The 19595-nt window shown below is 43.0% G+C and overlaps 1 protein-coding gene across 4 annotated transcripts in view; it reads left to right on the top strand.

Annotated features, from left to right (window-relative positions):
- The window catches only part of ulk4 (unc-51 like kinase 4), a 425974-nt gene that overhangs the window by 283571 nt on the left and 122808 nt on the right, over positions 1-19595 (top strand). The window contains exon 32 of one of the 4 annotated variants that reach the window (XM_041184967.1): positions 10665-10728. The exons of the other annotated variants lie outside the window; for them this stretch is intronic. Coding sequence (XP_041040901.1) covers positions 10665-10718 — 54 coding nt within the window. The 3' untranslated portion in view covers positions 10719-10728. The remainder of the gene's footprint in view (positions 1-10664; positions 10729-19595) is intronic. 4 annotated transcript variants of the gene reach the window in all.

Here is a 19595-nt window from a genome sequence, read left to right as displayed (position 1 = left end):
AAATGAAGATTTACATTATAATGTGGGCAGACTTCAAGGTTTGGCCATTACATGCATGGGTGTTGCTGATGAATGAAAAGCAGAATGGGTTGTTTGTGAGCTTTTCTGCTGTTCACAACTTCTTGACTTTTTCTTGTTTTAATATGTTTCAAGCCACACGAATCAGAGCCATTATGCAGCCAAACTGATTGAATTTTGTAACAGATTAACATAACTCTTTGCACTTATTTCAAACGAAAAATCTGTTACATTTCTTGATGGAATGGCTATTACTTTGTGATAATTCACAAAATGATCTTGCAAAGCATTGGGTTTGTGGTTTATAGGCTCATCCAGGAATACTTCCTCCTCTTCCACCACCCATCAGCCCGGTTATTTATAATTCAGACATGTTACTAAATCAAGTAGCTTTTATGGTACTTCTGACACTGAAATATATTTTGCCACTATGCTTGGTTCTCAGCATTATCTATTTAGTTGTGATAGGTCCCAAATTATTTTTAGGTACATCAGTGTCCCCATATTACTGGAATTTTGTGCATAATCAGTAATAAAAAGACCTCTATTAATCGATTATTTATATTTTTACCATCATGGAAAAAAATTATAGGCATCACCAACATGAGTACATGGTTAGGGCAGCTGGTTATATTCATCAGTGTGCATGCTACACAGCAATTGAGTGCCTTGATAGCAGAGATGAAAAATTACAAGAAACTTTTATAAGACAATAAGTACCTTATTTTCAGCGGAGCTGGAGCCAAAGACCAGTCACTCCATGGTAAATTAACAAATATGTACAGGTGGAGGGGTTGAGTTTACTAAGAAAGAGGAAGAATAATGGGGTAGCTTTTCTGATGTATCTCATTGGCAGGACAAAAACTTGCACCTACGTAATGCCTTTAACATAGAAAATGTCCCAAAGTATTTCTCAAATGGACATGACAGAGACAGATTCTGAACCTACCAAGGGAAGAGTAAGAGGCTGCGAAGGTTTGTTCAGAAAGGGGAATTGTAAGTTGGGAAGAAGATTGAAGAGGCAAAGAAGTTTAGGAAAGGAATGCCAGAGAGTGGGACTGAGGCAACTGAAGGTTATATTGGCAACGATGTGACGAAATGGTTGAAGCGGGATGCTGTGGAAGGGAGGGTGTACAGGAGACCAGAGTCAGATGAACAGTGAATTTTGGGTGGGAGTTATTTAGGAAGAGAGGAGTGAAACATGAAAGGGGGCTGAGGAAACAGGGTGGGTCAGCAAAGATGATGGGCAAGTGGAACTTGGTGTGAGATTTTTTTTCAGATAAAGTTGCAGTTTATGCAGATTGCAGGATGGGAGGTCAACTTCAAAGTGATCCAAATGACAAAAGCATGTGTGAGGATTCAAGAACCGAAGGAGCTGAGGTGGGCTGAAGACAAGCAATGTTGAAGGGGTGACAGTCTTCTGTGATGGAGAAGATATTTGATTTGAAGGTCAACTCACGTTACTGCTCAAGATGTAGAGCATAAATGCTGGCCTAGGCTGGTTGAGCCAAATTACCTGTTTCTGTTTGGTACAACCTATATAAAGACAAATTACCATCCTTTTAGCTGTTATGTAATTTTTTCACTTCAAGATGCCTCGAGTGACACGCCATGTTAGTCTACCTGAAATGCACCATTCCACAGGTCACTGAAGCCTTGTTTGAGAGGGCAACCAATTTCACACCTTTTCTAATGGAAAATTGAAGGAGGAGAGTGTACTGATTTTTGTTTTGATTGCCAATTTTGCCTCAATTAATTTTAATCTACATAATGCTCAGCATCAGGAGCATTGAAAATAAAAATTTACATCGATGAGCATGAGATGTGGTGTTGTTGAGTGGATGTTTCTGTGGGAGTGCGTAAGTGAAGGAAAGATGCAAGAGCAGGATGATATCTTCTGAAGCTTAGAAGGTCTGCTTCTTTGCTACCCCCACTATGTTTTGCTTTGATTGTACAGGCTTTTACCAAGAAAAGGAAAGGCCAGTGATTTCATAGAATAGTTACAGCACAGGAGGTCATTCAGGCCCATTGTGACCATGCCAGCTCTCTACGAGAGGAACCCAGCTAGTTCCACTCCCCCACCCTCTCCCCATCGTCCTGCAAATTTTTCTCTTCAGGTGCTTATACAATTCTCTTTTATCTGCCTCCACCATGCTCTCATGCAATGCAATCCAGATTCTAACCACTCGGTGTGCTAAAAGGATTTTCCTCATATCGTCGTTGGCTCTTTTGCCAGTCACTTTAAATTAGGCAGCTCTGATTCTTGATCCTTCAGCCAATGGGAACAATTTCTCTATATTTATTCTGTATAGTCCCCTTGTGATTTTGAAAACTTCTATCAGATATCCTCTCAACCTTCTCTTTAAGGAGAAGAGCTCCAGCTTCTCCAATCTATCCATATAACTGAAGCCTGTCATCCCTGGAATCATTCTTGTAAATCTTTTCTGCACTCTTGCTGAAATATTCCCATTCCTCCTAAAGTGTGGTCCCCAGAATTAGACACACTGCTCCAGTTGAGACCAACCAGAGTTTTATAATGTTTCAACATAACTTCCTTCCTTTTGTACTTCATGCCTGTGTTCATAAATCTCAGGATCCTGTATTCCTTTACAACCACTATGTCAACCTGTCCTGTCACCTTCAATAATTTTGCTCAAATGCCACCCCACACCACCCCACCCCCACCCCCACCACCAGCCCCACTACCCCACCCCAACCAGGTCTCTCTCTCTTCCCTTCAAACTTGTGGCATTTATTTTATATTGCCTCTCCTCATTCTTCCTACCAAAATGTGCAGCTTCACACTTTTCGCCATTAAATTTAATCTGCCATGTATCTGCCTATTCCACCACCACCGCCGAGATGGAGGACATCTCGAAGTCTACCACAATCCTCCTCAGAGTCCACGGTGCTTCTGAGTTTTGTGTTGTCTGCAAATTTTGAAATTGTGTCCTGCATACTCAAGTCCAGGTCATTCGAGTATATCAAGAAAAGCAGTGGCCCTAATACCAACCTCTCGGGATCCCCTGTCCGGATACAACTGTCCACCACTACTCTGTTTTCTATTACTCAGCTAACTTCATACATCCAAACATACGCATTAGGAGCAAGAGTGGGCAGTTCAGGCACTCGAGCCTGCACTGCCATTTGATAAGATCACGACTGATTTGCTTATGGCCTCAATTCTACTTTCCTGGCTAACCCCTAGTAAGTTCCATCTGCTGCCATGAGATTTTAACCCATGTCCCCAGTATGGAGGGAATGCTGCACTGGTAGAGGTGCTGTTTTTGAGGTTTAAAGGCTGTGAGGCAACTAGCTCCTCTTGTCACAGGGGAGACGGTGGTAATGTCACTTTTTGGACTCGTAACCAAGAGGCCCAGCTAATGCTCTGGCCGAACTGCCCACTCTTGCTCCTAATTCATATGTTTGGATGTATGAAGTTAGCTGAGTGATAGAAAACAGAGTAGTGGTGGACAGTTGTATCCGGACAGGGGTGATCCCGAGAGGTTGGTATTAGGGCCGCTGCTTTTCTTGATATACACGAATGACCAGAGCATTAGCTGGGCCTCTTGGTTACAAGTCCAAAAAGTGACATTACCACTGTCTCCCCTGTGACAAGAGGAGCTTGTTGCCTCACAGCCTTTAAACCTCAAAAACAGCACCTCTACCAATGCAGCATTCCCTCCATACTGTACTGAAGTGTGAGCCTTGACTTTTGTGCTCCCTGGAGTGGGCTTCGAACCTAGAACCTTGTGATTCAGAGGCAAGCATGCTACCAACTTAGTCACAGCTGACACAAATCATATTAGTCCTAACACTTTCCATTTTATTCCATACGTTTCAATTTTGCTGCAAGTCTGTTGTGCGGCATTGTATTAAATGCCTTTTGGAAGTCCATATACACCACATCCGCATTACCCTCGTCAATCATTTCTGTTATCTCATCAAAAAACTCAAGTCATGGTAGTTAAACATGATTTGCCTTTAACAGATCTGTGCTGACCATCCCTGGTTCATTTGCACTTGTCCAAGTGACTTAATTTTGTTCCAGATTGTTGTCACTAAAAGCTTTTCCATCACCAAAGTTAGACTGAATGGCCTGTAGTTGCTGGGTTAATCCTTACACTATTTTTGAACAATGGTATAATATTTGCCAGTCTCCAGTTATCTGGCACCACCTCTATTAAGGATTGGAAGATTATGGCCAGTATCTCAGCAACTTTCACCCTTACTTCCCTCAGCATCCTCGAATGCGTCCCATCTAGTTCTAGTGACTTTGTGAGACTGTGTCAAGGTTTGGTTTGCATCTTTCAGTTAGATGGCATTTTTTCACACTAACAGGTGTGAACTACTCTAATTTGGAGGGGAATAAGTACAATGCATAATATAACCAGCCTGCATGTCAGTAAATGATCAACTGCTTTATTTGCATTGCAATGCTTTGATGTATGATGCTTTTTGATGATGTATGTTGCACCTTAAATTTGTGCCTGGTTATGGTGTGGGTATGCCTGAGATGCAATTAAATAGCTGGAAGTTTGTGTAAGGCTTAGCACAGATGCCCAGTAAATGTGAATATGTCAGTACGCAGCAATTCGTGGCATGGAGTCTTCAGCTATTTACCAAGCAAATGCTTCTGGTGAGCATGCTGACACTGCTATATTGTTTAAAATATGTTGTCTTGCCCTATTTCTCAGCCCCCCAAGAATTCTGTACAGACCATCCAGCTCGTGCCAGACCTGGTGCCCTGCTGCCCCCTCAGAAGGGGTGCTTAGAAGGTGCCAGCCAAGGCAATCCCACTTGTATCTACTACATGCAGCATGACACCCAGTTCACCAGCTATGGAATCAGGTGTAGGGGCCACAATCTCCATTTAGTACACTCACATTGGACTATTTTTCAGTGTCAGCTTAGCTCAGTGCTAACTTCCTCTAAGTCAGAAAGTTGTCAGTTTTCAATCCTATTCCCACTCAACTGGTACCCACTCAACTTCCCCTCCAAGCCCCATATTAGCTGATGTTGTTAAAGGTCCTGTCTCCTCCGATACTGTTCACTTCCTCTTCAAATCTGCTGTCATCAACCCCCCTCTTTTTAAAAAAAAACCTTTGGCCTCTTTGCCCTTGCAAACTGCTCCCCATCTCCAAACTCTCTTCTCCAAAGTCATTGAATATGTGGTCTCCCAAATCTGTTTCCATCTTTCCCAGAATGGCTCTTATCAAAGTCACAAGTGACACAATATGTGACTGTGTCAATGACAAACCCCCCCTCCTTGTCTTTCTCAACTTCTGTGCAGCTTTTGATATGATTGACCACACCATTCTCCTCCAACACCATTATCTTTCAGTGTAGGATTGCTTTCACCTGGTTCCATTCATAACTTTCGACTCCTAGTCAGAAAATCACCTTCAATTAACTTCACTTTCAGCTTCCACAGAAGGTTACCTCTGGTGTCCCTCAAGGATTTAAACTTGACCCCTCCAATGCTCATGTGCATGCTTCTCTTTGGCAATATCATCTAAACACATGACTGCAGATTCCAGAAGTTCACTGAAGACACCCAGCTCAACCTTACCATCATCTGTCAACCTCTCCACTGTCTCTGTTTAAACTGCTTGTGCGATATCTAGTACTAGAAAGGCAAAAATCTCCTCCAAATAAATATTGGAAAGAGCGAAGCCATCATCTTCAATCCTAGCCACTGACTCCAGCCAGGTAACAATCCAGCTGATCCAGTCCGTTTGCAACCATTTGATCCTGAGATGAACTCCCAAACATATTTCAGTGCCATTACTAAAATCGTCTTCTTCCATGTCTGTAATATCATCCCTTGTGCTCGGTGATCTATACTGGCTCCCAGCAGAGTAGCGCCTCAATTTTAAAATTCTCATCTTGTTTTCAAATCCCTCTGGTCTCCGTAGTTTCCTCAAACCATACATCCCTCTGAGATATCTGCAATCATCCAATCCTGACCTATTGCACATCCCTGAATATTGTTTGCTCCACCATTGCTGGCCAAGCCTTCAGCTGAATCCCTAAAGTCTGGAATTCCCACCCTAAAATTCTGCATCTCTCTTTCCTCCTTTAAGATGTCCCTTAAAACCGAGCTCTTTGACCAAGCTTTTGGTCATCTGTCCTAATATCTCCTTACGTCATATTTTATTTGATAAGGCTCCTGTGGAGCACTTTGGGATGTTTTACTACATTAAAGGCAACATATAAATGGAGCAGTTGTTGTTTTTCAAGCCTCAACTCTCAAACTTATCTTATAATCTAGGCTGAGATTTCAATACCCAAAGGGTATTGCACAGTTAGACATGTTAAACCAATACCTGGGGTTGAATTTTTTGGATGGCGGTGTCTTACTCCCCAGTTGCCTGCTGACTGCAAGTGCCCCACAGCAATTTCGCACTCGAATGAGCATTAAGTGGCTGCAGACGGGTCTTCCACCCCTCACTCGGGGGAAGTCCTGCCTTAGAGAGCTGCCGGCCAATGTAATTGGCATCAGCTCTCCAGTCCCTGCAGAGACAGGAGCTGTGGTTGACTGGTGAGGAAATGCAGGAGGACGCCTTGAAACGTCCGGGCACTGGAAGCCCAGGTAAGTTTAAAGGGTGGGGAGGGTAGGGAAGGCCTGAAGGGGTGCGAAGGAGGCAATTGGGGTTTTGGGGAGAGGCCATGAGGGGAGGGAGGTGCCACACCCTTCCTGCCTGGGATCTAACACCGTCGATTGTTGGGCTTCTCCCCACTCAACTTCAATCCTCCCTCCAGCTTAAAAATTGAGGCTGGGTGGGAAGCGGCCCTTAAGTGGCCAACTGGGGCAAGGGCAGGCTTCCCATCTCTGGCCTTGCCTGCCCCCAGCATAAAATCGCTGTGTGATCAGGGGACTGGTGGGAACCCAGAGAGAATTCCGTCCCTTCAAATTCCAATTTCACACTCCCTCCAACACACACCGCACCCGCCCCCCCCCCCCCACAAACTGTCTAAAAACCCGCTGGCGGGGGAGTGTAAATTCTGGCCCTGGTCTGTCAGCTCAGGTGGATGTAAAAAAAGTACTCATGACAGTAGTTGTTGAAGAGAAGGGGAGTATTTCCTGTCACCTGGGCAGCACTTATCCCTCAATCAGCACCACCAAAATAGATGACCTTGTCACTTATCTGATTTCTGTTTGTGGGACCTATGTGCAAATTGGCTGCTGCAGTTGCCTGCAGAAAATCGTCTACATTTAAAAAGTCATCCATTCACTGTAAGATACTTTGAGAATATCCTGAGGATATAATAAAGGGGCCTTAGAAATATTAGTTCTTTATTTCACTTTAATTTTGCTTCCGATGCCTATTGTTGAAAAAGGCTACCAATTAGTTCAGTTGGCTTGTTGGCCATTCTAAAGGTTCTTCAAAAAAAAAAATAATGCTCCTATGCACTATGTCTTATGAAGTTACTGCATCTCTTTGTATTTCGACTGCAATGCGGTCCTCATGTCTGCATTTTGGCCACCTGCTCAGGCCAAAACTCTACAGGGAACGTGGGTTAATTATGGAAATAAAATAACCCTCGGAAAGGACTTTTGGCTCACTTGCACCAGCAGCTCACCATCTCCAGCTTCACTTTGCCAGGAACATAAGATCCACCCACAACACTTCAGGAGCACTGTGGTGGAGAACCCAACGCTCTGCACCAGGGAGAAGGGGTAGTCAGCAACACAGGTTCACCTTCCCCATACCACCAAGCTGTGCTTCTGTGACTAACTGCCAAGCAGAAGACAGAAATTTGGTGTGAGTACTGCATGGCCATTCTAGCCTGCCTCTTTGTGGCCAGTTCAAGGCAGCATTAGTTGAAGTCCAGACCAAGGTTGCCTGACTGCATTCTCAACCACGGGCTAGGAAGACTGAAGAACGACAGAAAAAAAATGGAGGGTTATAAAATTGCTCAAAAATAAATCATTTTAAAAAATGCCTCCCATAATCTGGTTTAAAAAGTATGCGTTTTGTAAAGTACACAGGAAGCTACTGTTCCAATACCTGTCATTTATCTATATGGTTTTATTACTGCAGTTGCTTAACTTGATACCTTATATATTTTCATTACCATATTATTTAAATTTTAGAATAATCTCTTTATTGACTCATCTGCTTTCCAATTCAGCCCATACTCCCAGATATAGCAAGGTGCAGTAGTCAATTTTGAATTTATAATATTGACCTTAAGTTGGCAAGTACATCATTGTAAAAGGGATACTGCAGGTCTATATGGAGCCTGAATACAAATGAGTTTGGGAATAAGCTTTTCCCCATAGGCATGCATGTCCATTGTAAAAGGCTTATCAAGTCAGATTTTTACAGTATAATTTTTTAAGCAAAGTATAGTGCAGTAATGATTTCAGATTAAATGAAACCCTGCAATCTGAAAGCTGTTGATTTAAGCTGTAAGTACCGTATAAACAAATCTCCTTTTGGATTAATTATTCAGTCCTGTCATTGTGTGTTCAGATCAGGAGATTTTACATTTTGTGTATATGTCAGAGATGACATGTGCTGCACAGAAAGTCTATTAGGAAATGTAAGAATGTGTATTAATGTATGTAGTGTGCTGGCATTAAACCATGCAACTGTCAAATATACTGCTACTGTGGCTAGATTAGTAGCAATTTGAAAATGGATTTTTAAGTTTAATGCTCATGTTACAAACAATGTGGAGATTGTGTAAATTAACTTGCTTCTGGATGTGATCCAGATTATTTTTAGTTTTCATAGATCCATACCTGTGATGGTTCTGCAGTTTGTATTCTGATAAGTTATTCAATTTTACTTAAATAAATAAATGGACAGGTCTCTGTTGGAGAAATGCCGGCTGAGATTTTCACATCTTTCTTCCCCCTACTGGAGGCAGTGTTTCACGAGAGTTTAATTTCTTCTGTATTTTAACATCATTTATTTTAAACGAGATTGGGTTAGAGCAATACTGTCCAATAGAAATAGCTGAGTAGCCACATGTGTGGTTGTGATGGCACTGTTTTAGTCACATGTGCTAATTTTAGTAGGAAATGTCTTGCATACCTATTAACATCATAGGTAAACTTAGCTCACACGTATATTTATTTAACAAACATCTACCACTATTTAGTTGCCAACTCTGGCTCAGTTGGTAGCCACTCTTGCCTTGGGAGTGCCTTTTGCAGGGGTGGGAGGGGCAATGGCTCACCTTCCCCACCCCAAGAGGAAAGTCAGCTGGAAGCCCGCTCACTCCATGTGAGCCTGCCCCGCATCCATAATCTGTGGAGGGGAGTCAGGTTCTTCACTTCTAATCACTATCCAGAGTCTACTCCTAAAAAGCGACATTGAATGAGGACAGGATAATGTTTAACAACACATTCCTCACTACTGGCTATCCAGCTACATTATCAGCTTCTTTTCATGTATTAAGAATGGCCATGTGATCCATATATTTTATGTTAGTCAATGTCTTTCAAGCATCTTTGGCGGGGGCGGGGGGTGCGGGGTTTGCGGTTGATGTGTAGCTCCCAGTGTGTAAAGAGTACTCCCCTAAGATGGCAACACCCCCCCTTCCTTCCCACCCTTTTAATAAAAGCAAAAAAGGGCCTGCTCACTCCTAACTGCCTGCCCCTGCCAACCGTGTTATGCCATATGCAATATATTATCAGGGCCAATTGACTTGTTAACAAGCTCAATTGACCCTTAATTATTTTATTAAACATGGCAGGTGGGCTGCCAATTTCGGCCCCTGCCCACCTACCATTTTATGGGGGTGAGTTCATGGGTAGGTGGAAAGGTGGGGGCTGGGCACTGGCCCTATTTTATGTGCCCTCCCACTGAAAACATGCATGGCGGGGGCATATAAAATCCAGCTCTTGGAATCAGAAGGTTGTACGTTTAAGTCCGTCTTCAGGATTTAAATACAAAAATCTAGGCTGACATTCCAGTGCTGAGGGAGTGCTGCACTGTCGGAGGTGCCATCTTTCAGCTGACATGTTAAAGTGTGGTCCCATCCACCGTCTCTGGTGAATGTGAAAGGTTGCTTGGCATTATTTTGGTGTCCTGTCCAATATTTACAATAAGCATTACAAAACAGAGATTATCTAGTCATTATCACACTGCTGTTTCTGGGAGCTTGCTGTGTGCATATTGGCTGCCATGTTGCTTCTATTACAACAGTAGCTTTATAAACGCAAGTCTTTCTTCTACCATCCAGGAAGTGAACCACTCACACCAATCAAAAAGCATACTTGGTTTCTTGGTTCATTATTTTGCCAACAGACCCACATGAAATTTGAAATACACATACATTCGCCGTGACATTGCAAGTATTGCGTCTACGTGTCCAACGACAGTGCCTATTACTCATTTTTCCATTGACTGATCAGAAATAGAATTTGCCACATCTGGGTCCCATGTGGCTAACATATTGGACAACATTGAAATAGAGAAACTGTGATTTAACATGAATTTGTCAAGCAGTGTGCTAAAATATTGTAGTGAGAAAATTAACTTCATGGTGAGGCACTTGTCAGACATTGACTAACATATTGATTAAGCAGCCATACATGAAAAGAAGCTGTTAATGCAGCTGGATAGCCAGTAGTGAGGAATGTGCTGTTAAACATTATCCTGTCTTCATTCAATGTCACTCTTTAGGAGCAGACTCTGGATAGTGTCAAGAACTTGACTCCCCTCCCCTCCCCAGACTAGGACTGCAATGGTGAGTTTTTGCATCTGATCAAATCCAATGGCACAGCAGACATGAGGGGCTGGAAAAGGTTCACTCTTGTTCTTTAGTTTCTGAGACCAGCCAGGATTGGCTCTACAACTTTGTTGATATGTATGGCTCAGTGCCACGCTAGACAATGCACTTGGCTTTGAGGCAGCCGAGACCATAAGTGATGATGGGTGATTGCTGGTATGCTTTGGTGAATAAATAAACAATTGTGAGCATGTGTGGTAGTTTTGTAATGAAGCCGGGAGATTGAACACTAAAGCTTTATCTGTATGCTTTGAAGCTTTGGTCACCGTTCTTGATCAAAGCGATTGTTGATAGGGGAACAAAGCCACGGATGGGGGTTGGGAGTCCTACAAACATTCTGCATATATCAGGGTGTTCACCTAACGCTCAATGAAACCCATGTTAAATTCTGTGTTGTTTTTAACATTGGATAAATATTCCGGATGTACAATAGGGGCGTGTACAAGTCTGAGCTGCACCTAAGACAACATTAAAACCAAAACAACAAAGCAAGTAGCCAGCTCCTGCCGTGCCTGTCTACCCTCTCTGCACTAAGTGCTCAACCATCCGTGCAAGCCGGTTTTCTACCTACTGATTGGAAAATCATGGGCAGTATGCACTGGAATTTCTGATATATACCAGCAGTTTGAACTTGATAAATTACCTCTAGTATATCAAAGGCAAACCATTTGAATAACATTGTAGCATATTATAAGTGTTGAGCTGTTTTTTGAGTTCCACAGGGTAAATTGATGACTTCTAGTCATTAACTTGTCAAAAACATGCAATATTTGACCTAATTGGTAAACAGTAAAGGAAATGGATTGCACAGATGTGCAGTAGTGTCTCAGAATTGCTAAGTGTCTGAAATGACTTCAAGGGCTCGGCTACCCATAATGGTGCCTTTATCTTCTGCAACACCGGAAGCACCGGTCTGTAAGTTAAATGAGGGAGCATTGCTCCCTCCAGAGGTTCCAAGGCCACCTGTAAGGTGTTTCCCATACTCAGCCGAAATAAATACTCAGTCAGCTTTACAGCCAACTTGTTTCTGTCTTCTGGCTTGTGTGCACTTTCCACCACAAACAGGCAAGGTAACGAAGGCTAGAAGTTAGCGCCTTGCACCTTTTAACTAATTATACTGGTGTATAGTGCTACGTGTGCAGAAAACAGGGCCCACTCCACAACAACTGAGGGATCTAGAACAAGGGGTCACAGCCTCAGGATACAGGGTAGGACTGAGATGAGGAGAAACTTCTTCACTCAGAGGGTGGTGAACTTGTGGAATTTTCTACCACAGAAGGCTGTAGATGCCCAGTCACTGAATATATTTAAGAAGGAAATAGATAGATTTCTAGACACTAAAGGAATCAAGGAGTATGAAGAGACAGCGGGAGTATGGTGTTGAGATAGAGGATCAACCATGATCATATTGAATGGTGGAGCAGGTTTGAAGAGCCAAATGGCCTACTTCTGCTCTCATTTTTTATGTTTCTATGCTTTAACTCTGTCCGAGACTATTATAGGACTCTTCAAATAGAAACGGCTTTGTAACATAAAAGTGTTACAAAAGCCTCAATTTACATGGCTGGCCTGATGCCCATCCTGGCACTTGCCTGCATTCAGCAAGTTATTTGAACACATTGGGGCAGAAATTGGAATACATCTTGCCTGTTTTTGGACCTAAAAGCACAATGTACACCAATTTCTGGGTGTGAGGACTTGCTTCTATTTTGCAAGGCAGCAGTTTAAATCCCATTTTACAAAACCTGATTGGCCTTTGCTGCCTTAAGGCATTCCTGCCTGAAATCAACAATGGATCAGTTTAAGTGTGCTGTTTCAGGATCCTTCTGTAAATTGTGAAGAACTAGGGGGAACATGTGTCCCAACTAGGTTTTCCAGCCATGTAGCTGTTCCAGCTCCACAACAACAAATTGGGCACTTGCCAATCCATAGTCGTCCTTCCTGCATCTCACTCTTCCACACATTGAGATGTGAAATCAGGACAGCTCCCCATGCACAATGAAAATTATCAGTCTTCGTCCCCTTGTTCCCCAATCGCCAATGAGAAACAACTTTTCACTACTTACCCACAGTGATGTCCTCACGCTTCACACACCCCTTTTCAAGCTGTTCCTCTCTCAGCATTGCACCCACTCACCATGTTGCTGTTGTTGCTCTTGGCTTTGCAGGAAATTCTGGGCCCCGCACTCCTCTCCACCCCACCCCCAAGTCCCCATCCCAGGTTTCCCTCTCTCAACTCCCAATCTCCTGACCTCCATTCCCTGATCTCAGTCCTTTGCCCTGATCCCACATATATGACCCCCCCTACTCTCCTTCAATCCTGTCCCCAGTCATCCTCTTCACCCCCCCCAAGTCAACATCTCCTGAGCAGCCTCTGCTCCCCACCCCCCCAAGAGTCCTGATATCCTGCTGTTTCTGAGACCCCATTTCACCCCACCCTACCTCCCAAGAGTCCTGATATCTTGCTCCCCCACCCACTGCTGAAGCATGAAATATACAATGCTGCTTTTAGAAACCCGGGAGATTCGTGTCCTATTCTGGGATTCAGTGCTGCACACTGCAAGCCAGCTGGAACTGTTCCACTGGCCATACATTTGACAGCCTTTGCCCAGGCAAAACAAAATTCATATCACAAGTAACGTGTGTCGACGCAGATGAAAGTCATTTTTTAAAATCTTACTTATTGGCACTTGCATGGATTTAAAAGGGCAAACTTGAATAGGGCGTGCCTTAAAAGCTAAAAGGTTCAAACCTAATGATCCCTGTCGCATACAATAAAGTGTCTCCTTTAAAATAAGAGAGGTCTCACATCATCAGTGAGCACCAATTGTTTGTAGCTATCCCATTTTTGGTTTGCTACCCTCAACAAAAATCTTAGTTGGAAATTAGACCCCTCTAAGACAACCATGGCACATTTTATGTCTGGCTGAATGAGTTAACTCGTTCCTTGTATTCAGGCACACCAGCTGAGCAAAAGAATCGTGCTATCAGTGACTAAATAAATGAAATAATAATTTTGTTGCTGATTTTTCTCCCCAGCCTTATCTTCCATTGAAGGTATTGACTGTTAAGAGTGAGATTTCCCCTTCCAGCTGTTCACCTGTACCAAATCCCCATTTTTCATGTGTGATTCTAGACAGATATTTGAGACGATTTGACTGCAGGGACATGACCTGCAAGTCAGACTGTGACCTCCTGTGACATAAATAGTTCCATCAGAGGCTGCTGAATAGCTAATCTGGAGTGTGAAACCTGGTTAACTTTCTCCTCTACAAGATATGGGCAATGAGGCACTTCTACCCACTGCCCAGGTGGGTTTACAGTCAAAATGAGCTGATGCTCCCAACAGACTGGATAGGTCAAAGGTTCCATCAACGAACAGTGCTGTGTTTACAGGTATGAATGCTGCATTTATCTCAGTAGTCCTGGATTATCAAGCTGTTAAAATCTGCTGGGGCTCTTATGATTGATCCCAGAATTATAGAATGATGCAGCATTGAAGGGGTTGTTTGGTCCATTGTGACTATATTGGCTATTACTCTGCTCTTTCCCCATGGCCCTGCAAATTTTTCTCCTTCGAGTTCTATTCACTCTAGAAGGCTACAATTGAAACTGTGCCCATCACCCTATCAGGCAATGCATTTCAAATTCTAACTGCTTTTTTCTACATAAGAAAATGTTCCCTCATGTCACATCTGCTTCTTTTGTCACTCACCTTAAATCTGTGCCTGCTGGTGCCCTACAGCCATTGGAAAGAGGTTTTATTTATGCCATTTAACTGCTCATGATTTTAAATACCTCTATTAAGTCTCCTTTCTATTCTCTCTGCTCTAAAAACAATCCCCCAACTTCTCCATTTTCTCCATGCTAACTAACCCCTCATCCCTAGAACCATTCCAGTAAATCTTTTAGGAATACAGTAACAGGCTGTTTGGCCCCATTCAGTGAGTCCATAGCTGCTAGGGATCTCACTCCAAGGGCAGGATTTTCCCCCCATCGAGGGGGGAAGTTTAGGAGCGGGCGTGCCTCCGATGGGCGCCCCCAATTGGGGGCGCACCTCCATTTTACGTGGGGGGGCCAATTAAGGCCCGCCCAGCGTGACGTCCGCCAGGAAGCGTGATGTGCTCCCTGTGCAGGCGTGGAGGGGGATTCCCTCAACTGGGAGTGCGCTGTTTCGAGTATGCACATGAAAGAGCGCACTCATCTCCCTGAGGCCAAGTGCTGCCTCAGGGAGATCGGCTCCACCCGTGGATGAGGCTTCATGCTTTTTCTACTGTCCGCCAACCTTAAGGTTGGACGGGCAGGTCCATTAATTACTTTAATGAGTTAGTCAATGGCTTCAATTGGCCATTGACAGGTCGGGTGGTGCACAGCTGATTCTGCTGAGCCCCCGCCTACCTGAAAATTGAAATGGGGCGGGGTGACATCGGGAGTTCTGCCCGACATCATCCCCTGTCATTTTACGCATCAGTGAGCAGGCCCCGCCCCCTGCTCACCGACTGGGAAATCCTGGCCCATATGTCTGATTTTGCCACATCTCCCTTTTGGTTAATATAAATCTATCAATCTTAGTTTTAAATTGAACAAGTGATCTGGAATCAATTGCTGTTTGCCAAAGAGAGTTCCAAACTCCTACCATCCTTTGTGTGTATAAGTGTTTCATTATTTCACTCCTAAAAGATCTGGCTCTAATTTCTAGACTATGCCCCTAGTCTTAGGCTCCCCAACTAACAGAGATAGTTTCTCTCAATCTACCTGTTCTCCTTAATGTCTTGAAAACTTTGATTTGTACCTTCTCCAAAGCTTCACATTCCTAAAATGCGGTGCCCAGAAGTGGGCGCAATACTGGGGCCGAACTGGTGTTTTATAAAGTTTTCACAATTTCTTGGCTTTTGTACCCCATGCCTCTATTGATAAAGACCAGGATTCCATATGCTTTATTAATTGTTTTGTAGCTGAGATACCACCTTCAAAGATTTGTGCACAAAGATCCCCAGGGCTCTCTCTCCTTGCACCCTGTTTAAAATGCTACCATTTAGTTGGCATTATTGCCTGACTTTGCCCCTGTCTCAGCCCATCAGCTGCTGAAACCTTCAATCGTGCCTTTGCTACTCTAAACTTGACTATTCTAATGCATTCCTGATTGATCTCCTACATTCTACCTTCCATAAACTTGAGGTCATCTGAAATTCTGCTACCTGTGTCTTAACTCGCACTAAGTCCCATTCCCCTATCACCCCTGCGCTCATTAACCTACATTGGTCCTGTTCAAGCAATGCCTTGGTTTTAAAGTTCTCATCCTTGTTTTCAAATCCCTCTACAGCTTCGCCCCTCCCGACCTTTACAACATCCACCAGCCCCACAAACCTCCAAAATATCTGCGCTCTTTGAATTCTGGCCCCTTGAGCATTTCTGATTTTAATCACTCCACCATTGCTGGTAGCACCTTCAGTTGCCTCAGCCCCAAGCTTTGGAATTCCCTCCCTACACCTTTCCACCTCCCTATCTCACTTTCCTCCTTTAAGACACTCATTAAAACCTACATTTTGGACCAAGCTTTTGGTCAACTGATCTAATATCCCCTAATGTGCCTCAGTGTCATATATTGTTTTATCATATTTTGTTACTTTAAAGACTCTATATAAATATAACTTGTTTTATATTGTCTCTACCAAAATGTGTTACCCCACACTTTTATGTATCTGCCCACTCTACCAGCCTTTCTCAAAAGTTTATTCATTGCTAATTGCCCTTCTTCATAGGGAATTTAAGAGCCAGCCACATTGCTGTGGGTCTAGAGCCACATGTAGTGTAAGGATGGCAGATTTCCTTCCCTAAAGGATATTAGTGAACCAGATAGGTTTTTACAACAATGGTTTCATGGTTATTGAATTCAATCTACCATGGTGAGATTTGAACCTAGGCCTTTGGATTACCAGTCTAGTGGCAATATCTCTACACCACCACCTCTCTCCTGAAGTTTATTACTATCTTGCTCATTGTTACTTACACTTTTGCGTTTCATGTCATCTTTAAACTTTGAAATTATGTCCTGTATTCTCTTCAGTCTGAAAACAACTGTTCACCATTACTCTCAGCTTTCTGTCCCTTAGCCAATTTTGTATCCATTTTCCCATTGTCCCTTTATCCCATGGGTTTTAATTTTGCTGAGAAATTGACTATGTGGTACTTTGTCAAATGCCTTTATAAAGTCCATATGCAAAACATCAAACACAATACCCTCATATGTCCTCGATACTCTCCGTTATTTCACCAGGGGAACACATCAAGCTCGTCAAAGATGATTTGCCTTTCACAACCTAATCACAACCTAATAGTCAAAATGTAATAATATAATAGAATGTGCGTGTTTGAGTGGACAAGCAATCAAATAGCCTGTACTTACTATTAAAGCTCATGTATGAATAATAGTCACTAGATGATGTACAAGTGAGTGACTGACTCTTTGGAATTGTACTCAGCAAGGAGTTAATGCTTTTAAGAAATAAGTAGAGAGAATTGGGAAAGTAAACTACATTTTTAAAGGGAATTCAAACCCTTTAAACAATATTATAATGTAATAATATGCAGTTTGCATCAGCCAACAAAATAAATTGCTGTAACACAAACTTGAGTCCATAGTGCAATATCACTAAGTCATGAGGTACATTGGTACATTCATTCATTCTTGGAATTAATGGATTTGAGGAGTGGGCGGGAACGTGGATCAGAGGCAGAAGATCAGCCACGATCATATTGAATGACAGAGAAGGCTCAAAGGGCCGTATGATCTACTCCTCATATTTCTTATGTTCATAAACTAGAAGTTACCATTCGACTCAAACTTCTTCCCTGGAGAAACCTTTATTATTTATGTGTCCTAAACAATAAATATTTAAGACTGTGTTTTGAGGCATTAACACAGCTCAGAGCTCAGATGAGGCAACTAAACTGTTAGAGCTTTGCTTCGCCTGTTTTCAGCCATTATCTGAAGCAGTAGTTTTGACATATTTCTCTGTAGGGAGCCTCTGCAAACACTGATGCACTCCCTGGGATCCCCTGTCCAAACCTCAAAGAGGATGTCTACTACCCAAAGGAAAGCAATGCTGTTATTCTAAAACAGTAATTGTATTAGGACGCAGCAGCAGAAATAATGTACTAGTAAATCAACATATATAGAATATAGAACTCTAGATGTGGATGCTTGTCATACGCATAGTAAACCAAGCCCAGAAGTGTGAACCACTGATAACTTTGCGGATTGCATCGGAGTCCAGATTGAAAACTTATGCTCCAATTCCCTGTGTGATGCTACCTAACAGCATACTCTTAGCCACCTGCCACCCTATATATAATAGACAATTTTTCACAAACTGTTTCCTTCTGAACTTGACCTAACCTATTTTTAAGTGTTGCTGAGACTATGCTGCAAGAATATACAGTGCAAATTGGTTTAGCAAAAAAAAAGGCCCACGGGAAACACTGATTGCCTTTTGAAGAGTAACGTAACAGATCTTCTTCTACAGTTTAGGGCACAGTACTCGGTTAGTGTCTGTTCAAGCCACTTTACTCACTGCATTTGTTGCCAGAACATTGCAAAAGGTTAAACGGTGCAAACGTAGGTTCCAGTCAAAGCAATTTTTTTCCATTTATCTTCACCTGTCAGCCTTGCCTAGGGAAAAGCTATTTGATCACAGTGTTCTTTTAAGAATTATTGTTTAAACTTGATTTGTTTCTCGAGTGCAATTTTTATGCACAGTTAAATGCTTTGATTTTTTTTTCCTCTGCTGTCTCTGCATGCACAAGTAAATTTATCTTCATTCCATGTTATAATAACAACATTTTCATGGCTTTTTTGTAGAGGTGATACTAATACTTCACTTATCCTCCAAATACTGATGATTAATACCAACTTTAGAATTGGGAAGCTCACTAGAACAGAACCTTTTCAGGACTTTACGTTTGTCTTTGACTTCCTGCATCATTCCGTTAGGCTGTAATAAATGAGAGTTTATGGTCCACGGAACTAGTTGGCACTTGCCATTTTTACCAGATTTATACCAGGTTATGCTGACTTTCCCATGAGAATGATTCCCCAGTGTTAAAGTGGGGGAGGGTGGGTACGATATGTGCAAGGTCCAAAGCGGCAGCACATCCAGGGATGTGGATCTTAATGATCAGGTCTCATTGTCATAGCTTAATCGGAGTCCTTCCTGAGTATAATCCAATACTTTACCTGGACAGATGGTGGGAGTGGAAGATCACAGGTAGAAGCTTGGAGCCTAGAGCACATGAAGCCTGAAAGTATAGAAAACTCAACTGCCTGGGCATCCTCTGGCCCACAATCCCCCTCTTGGCAATTCTGGCTTGATTAGGAAACCACCGCTGCTCCTCTGCTCAGGCCTGTGACTGAAATAGCGACTCTGCCCCTGATGACATGATTTAACCAAGACCCTGACAGCTTGGGAAAGGGTTCTGTGACCTGCTGAAAAGAGCAGGTTAATATTCGGACCAGTTGGAAAGGCAGCAGCAAAGCAGGGAATTAATCGTTTCCTCATGTTAATGACCCCACCCACACCATCTGGTTTCTGCTAGGTGGAGGGGAATTAAAATCCGTGTCTTACTATCTCCATAGGCACTCACAAGTCCTCAGACACTGGGTGGTATTTAATGGAAATGACAGGGTTCTCGCCTGCTGGCTGGAGAGCCAGTGAAAGCCCTGCTTCACCTCTTTTAGGGAGGGCCCACCAAATTAAGTGCCTTCTAGGCAGAAGTCCTGCCCACAAGAACTGCTGGCCAATCAGAGGCCGGCAGCTCCATTAAAC

This window comes from Carcharodon carcharias, chromosome 3 (assembly GCF_017639515.1).
Source record: "Carcharodon carcharias isolate sCarCar2 chromosome 3, sCarCar2.pri, whole genome shotgun sequence".
NCBI lineage: Eukaryota > Metazoa > Chordata > Chondrichthyes > Lamniformes > Lamnidae > Carcharodon > Carcharodon carcharias.
The sequence above is the reverse complement of the archived record's forward strand: the minus strand, read 5'-3'. Positions and strand labels throughout refer to the sequence as shown.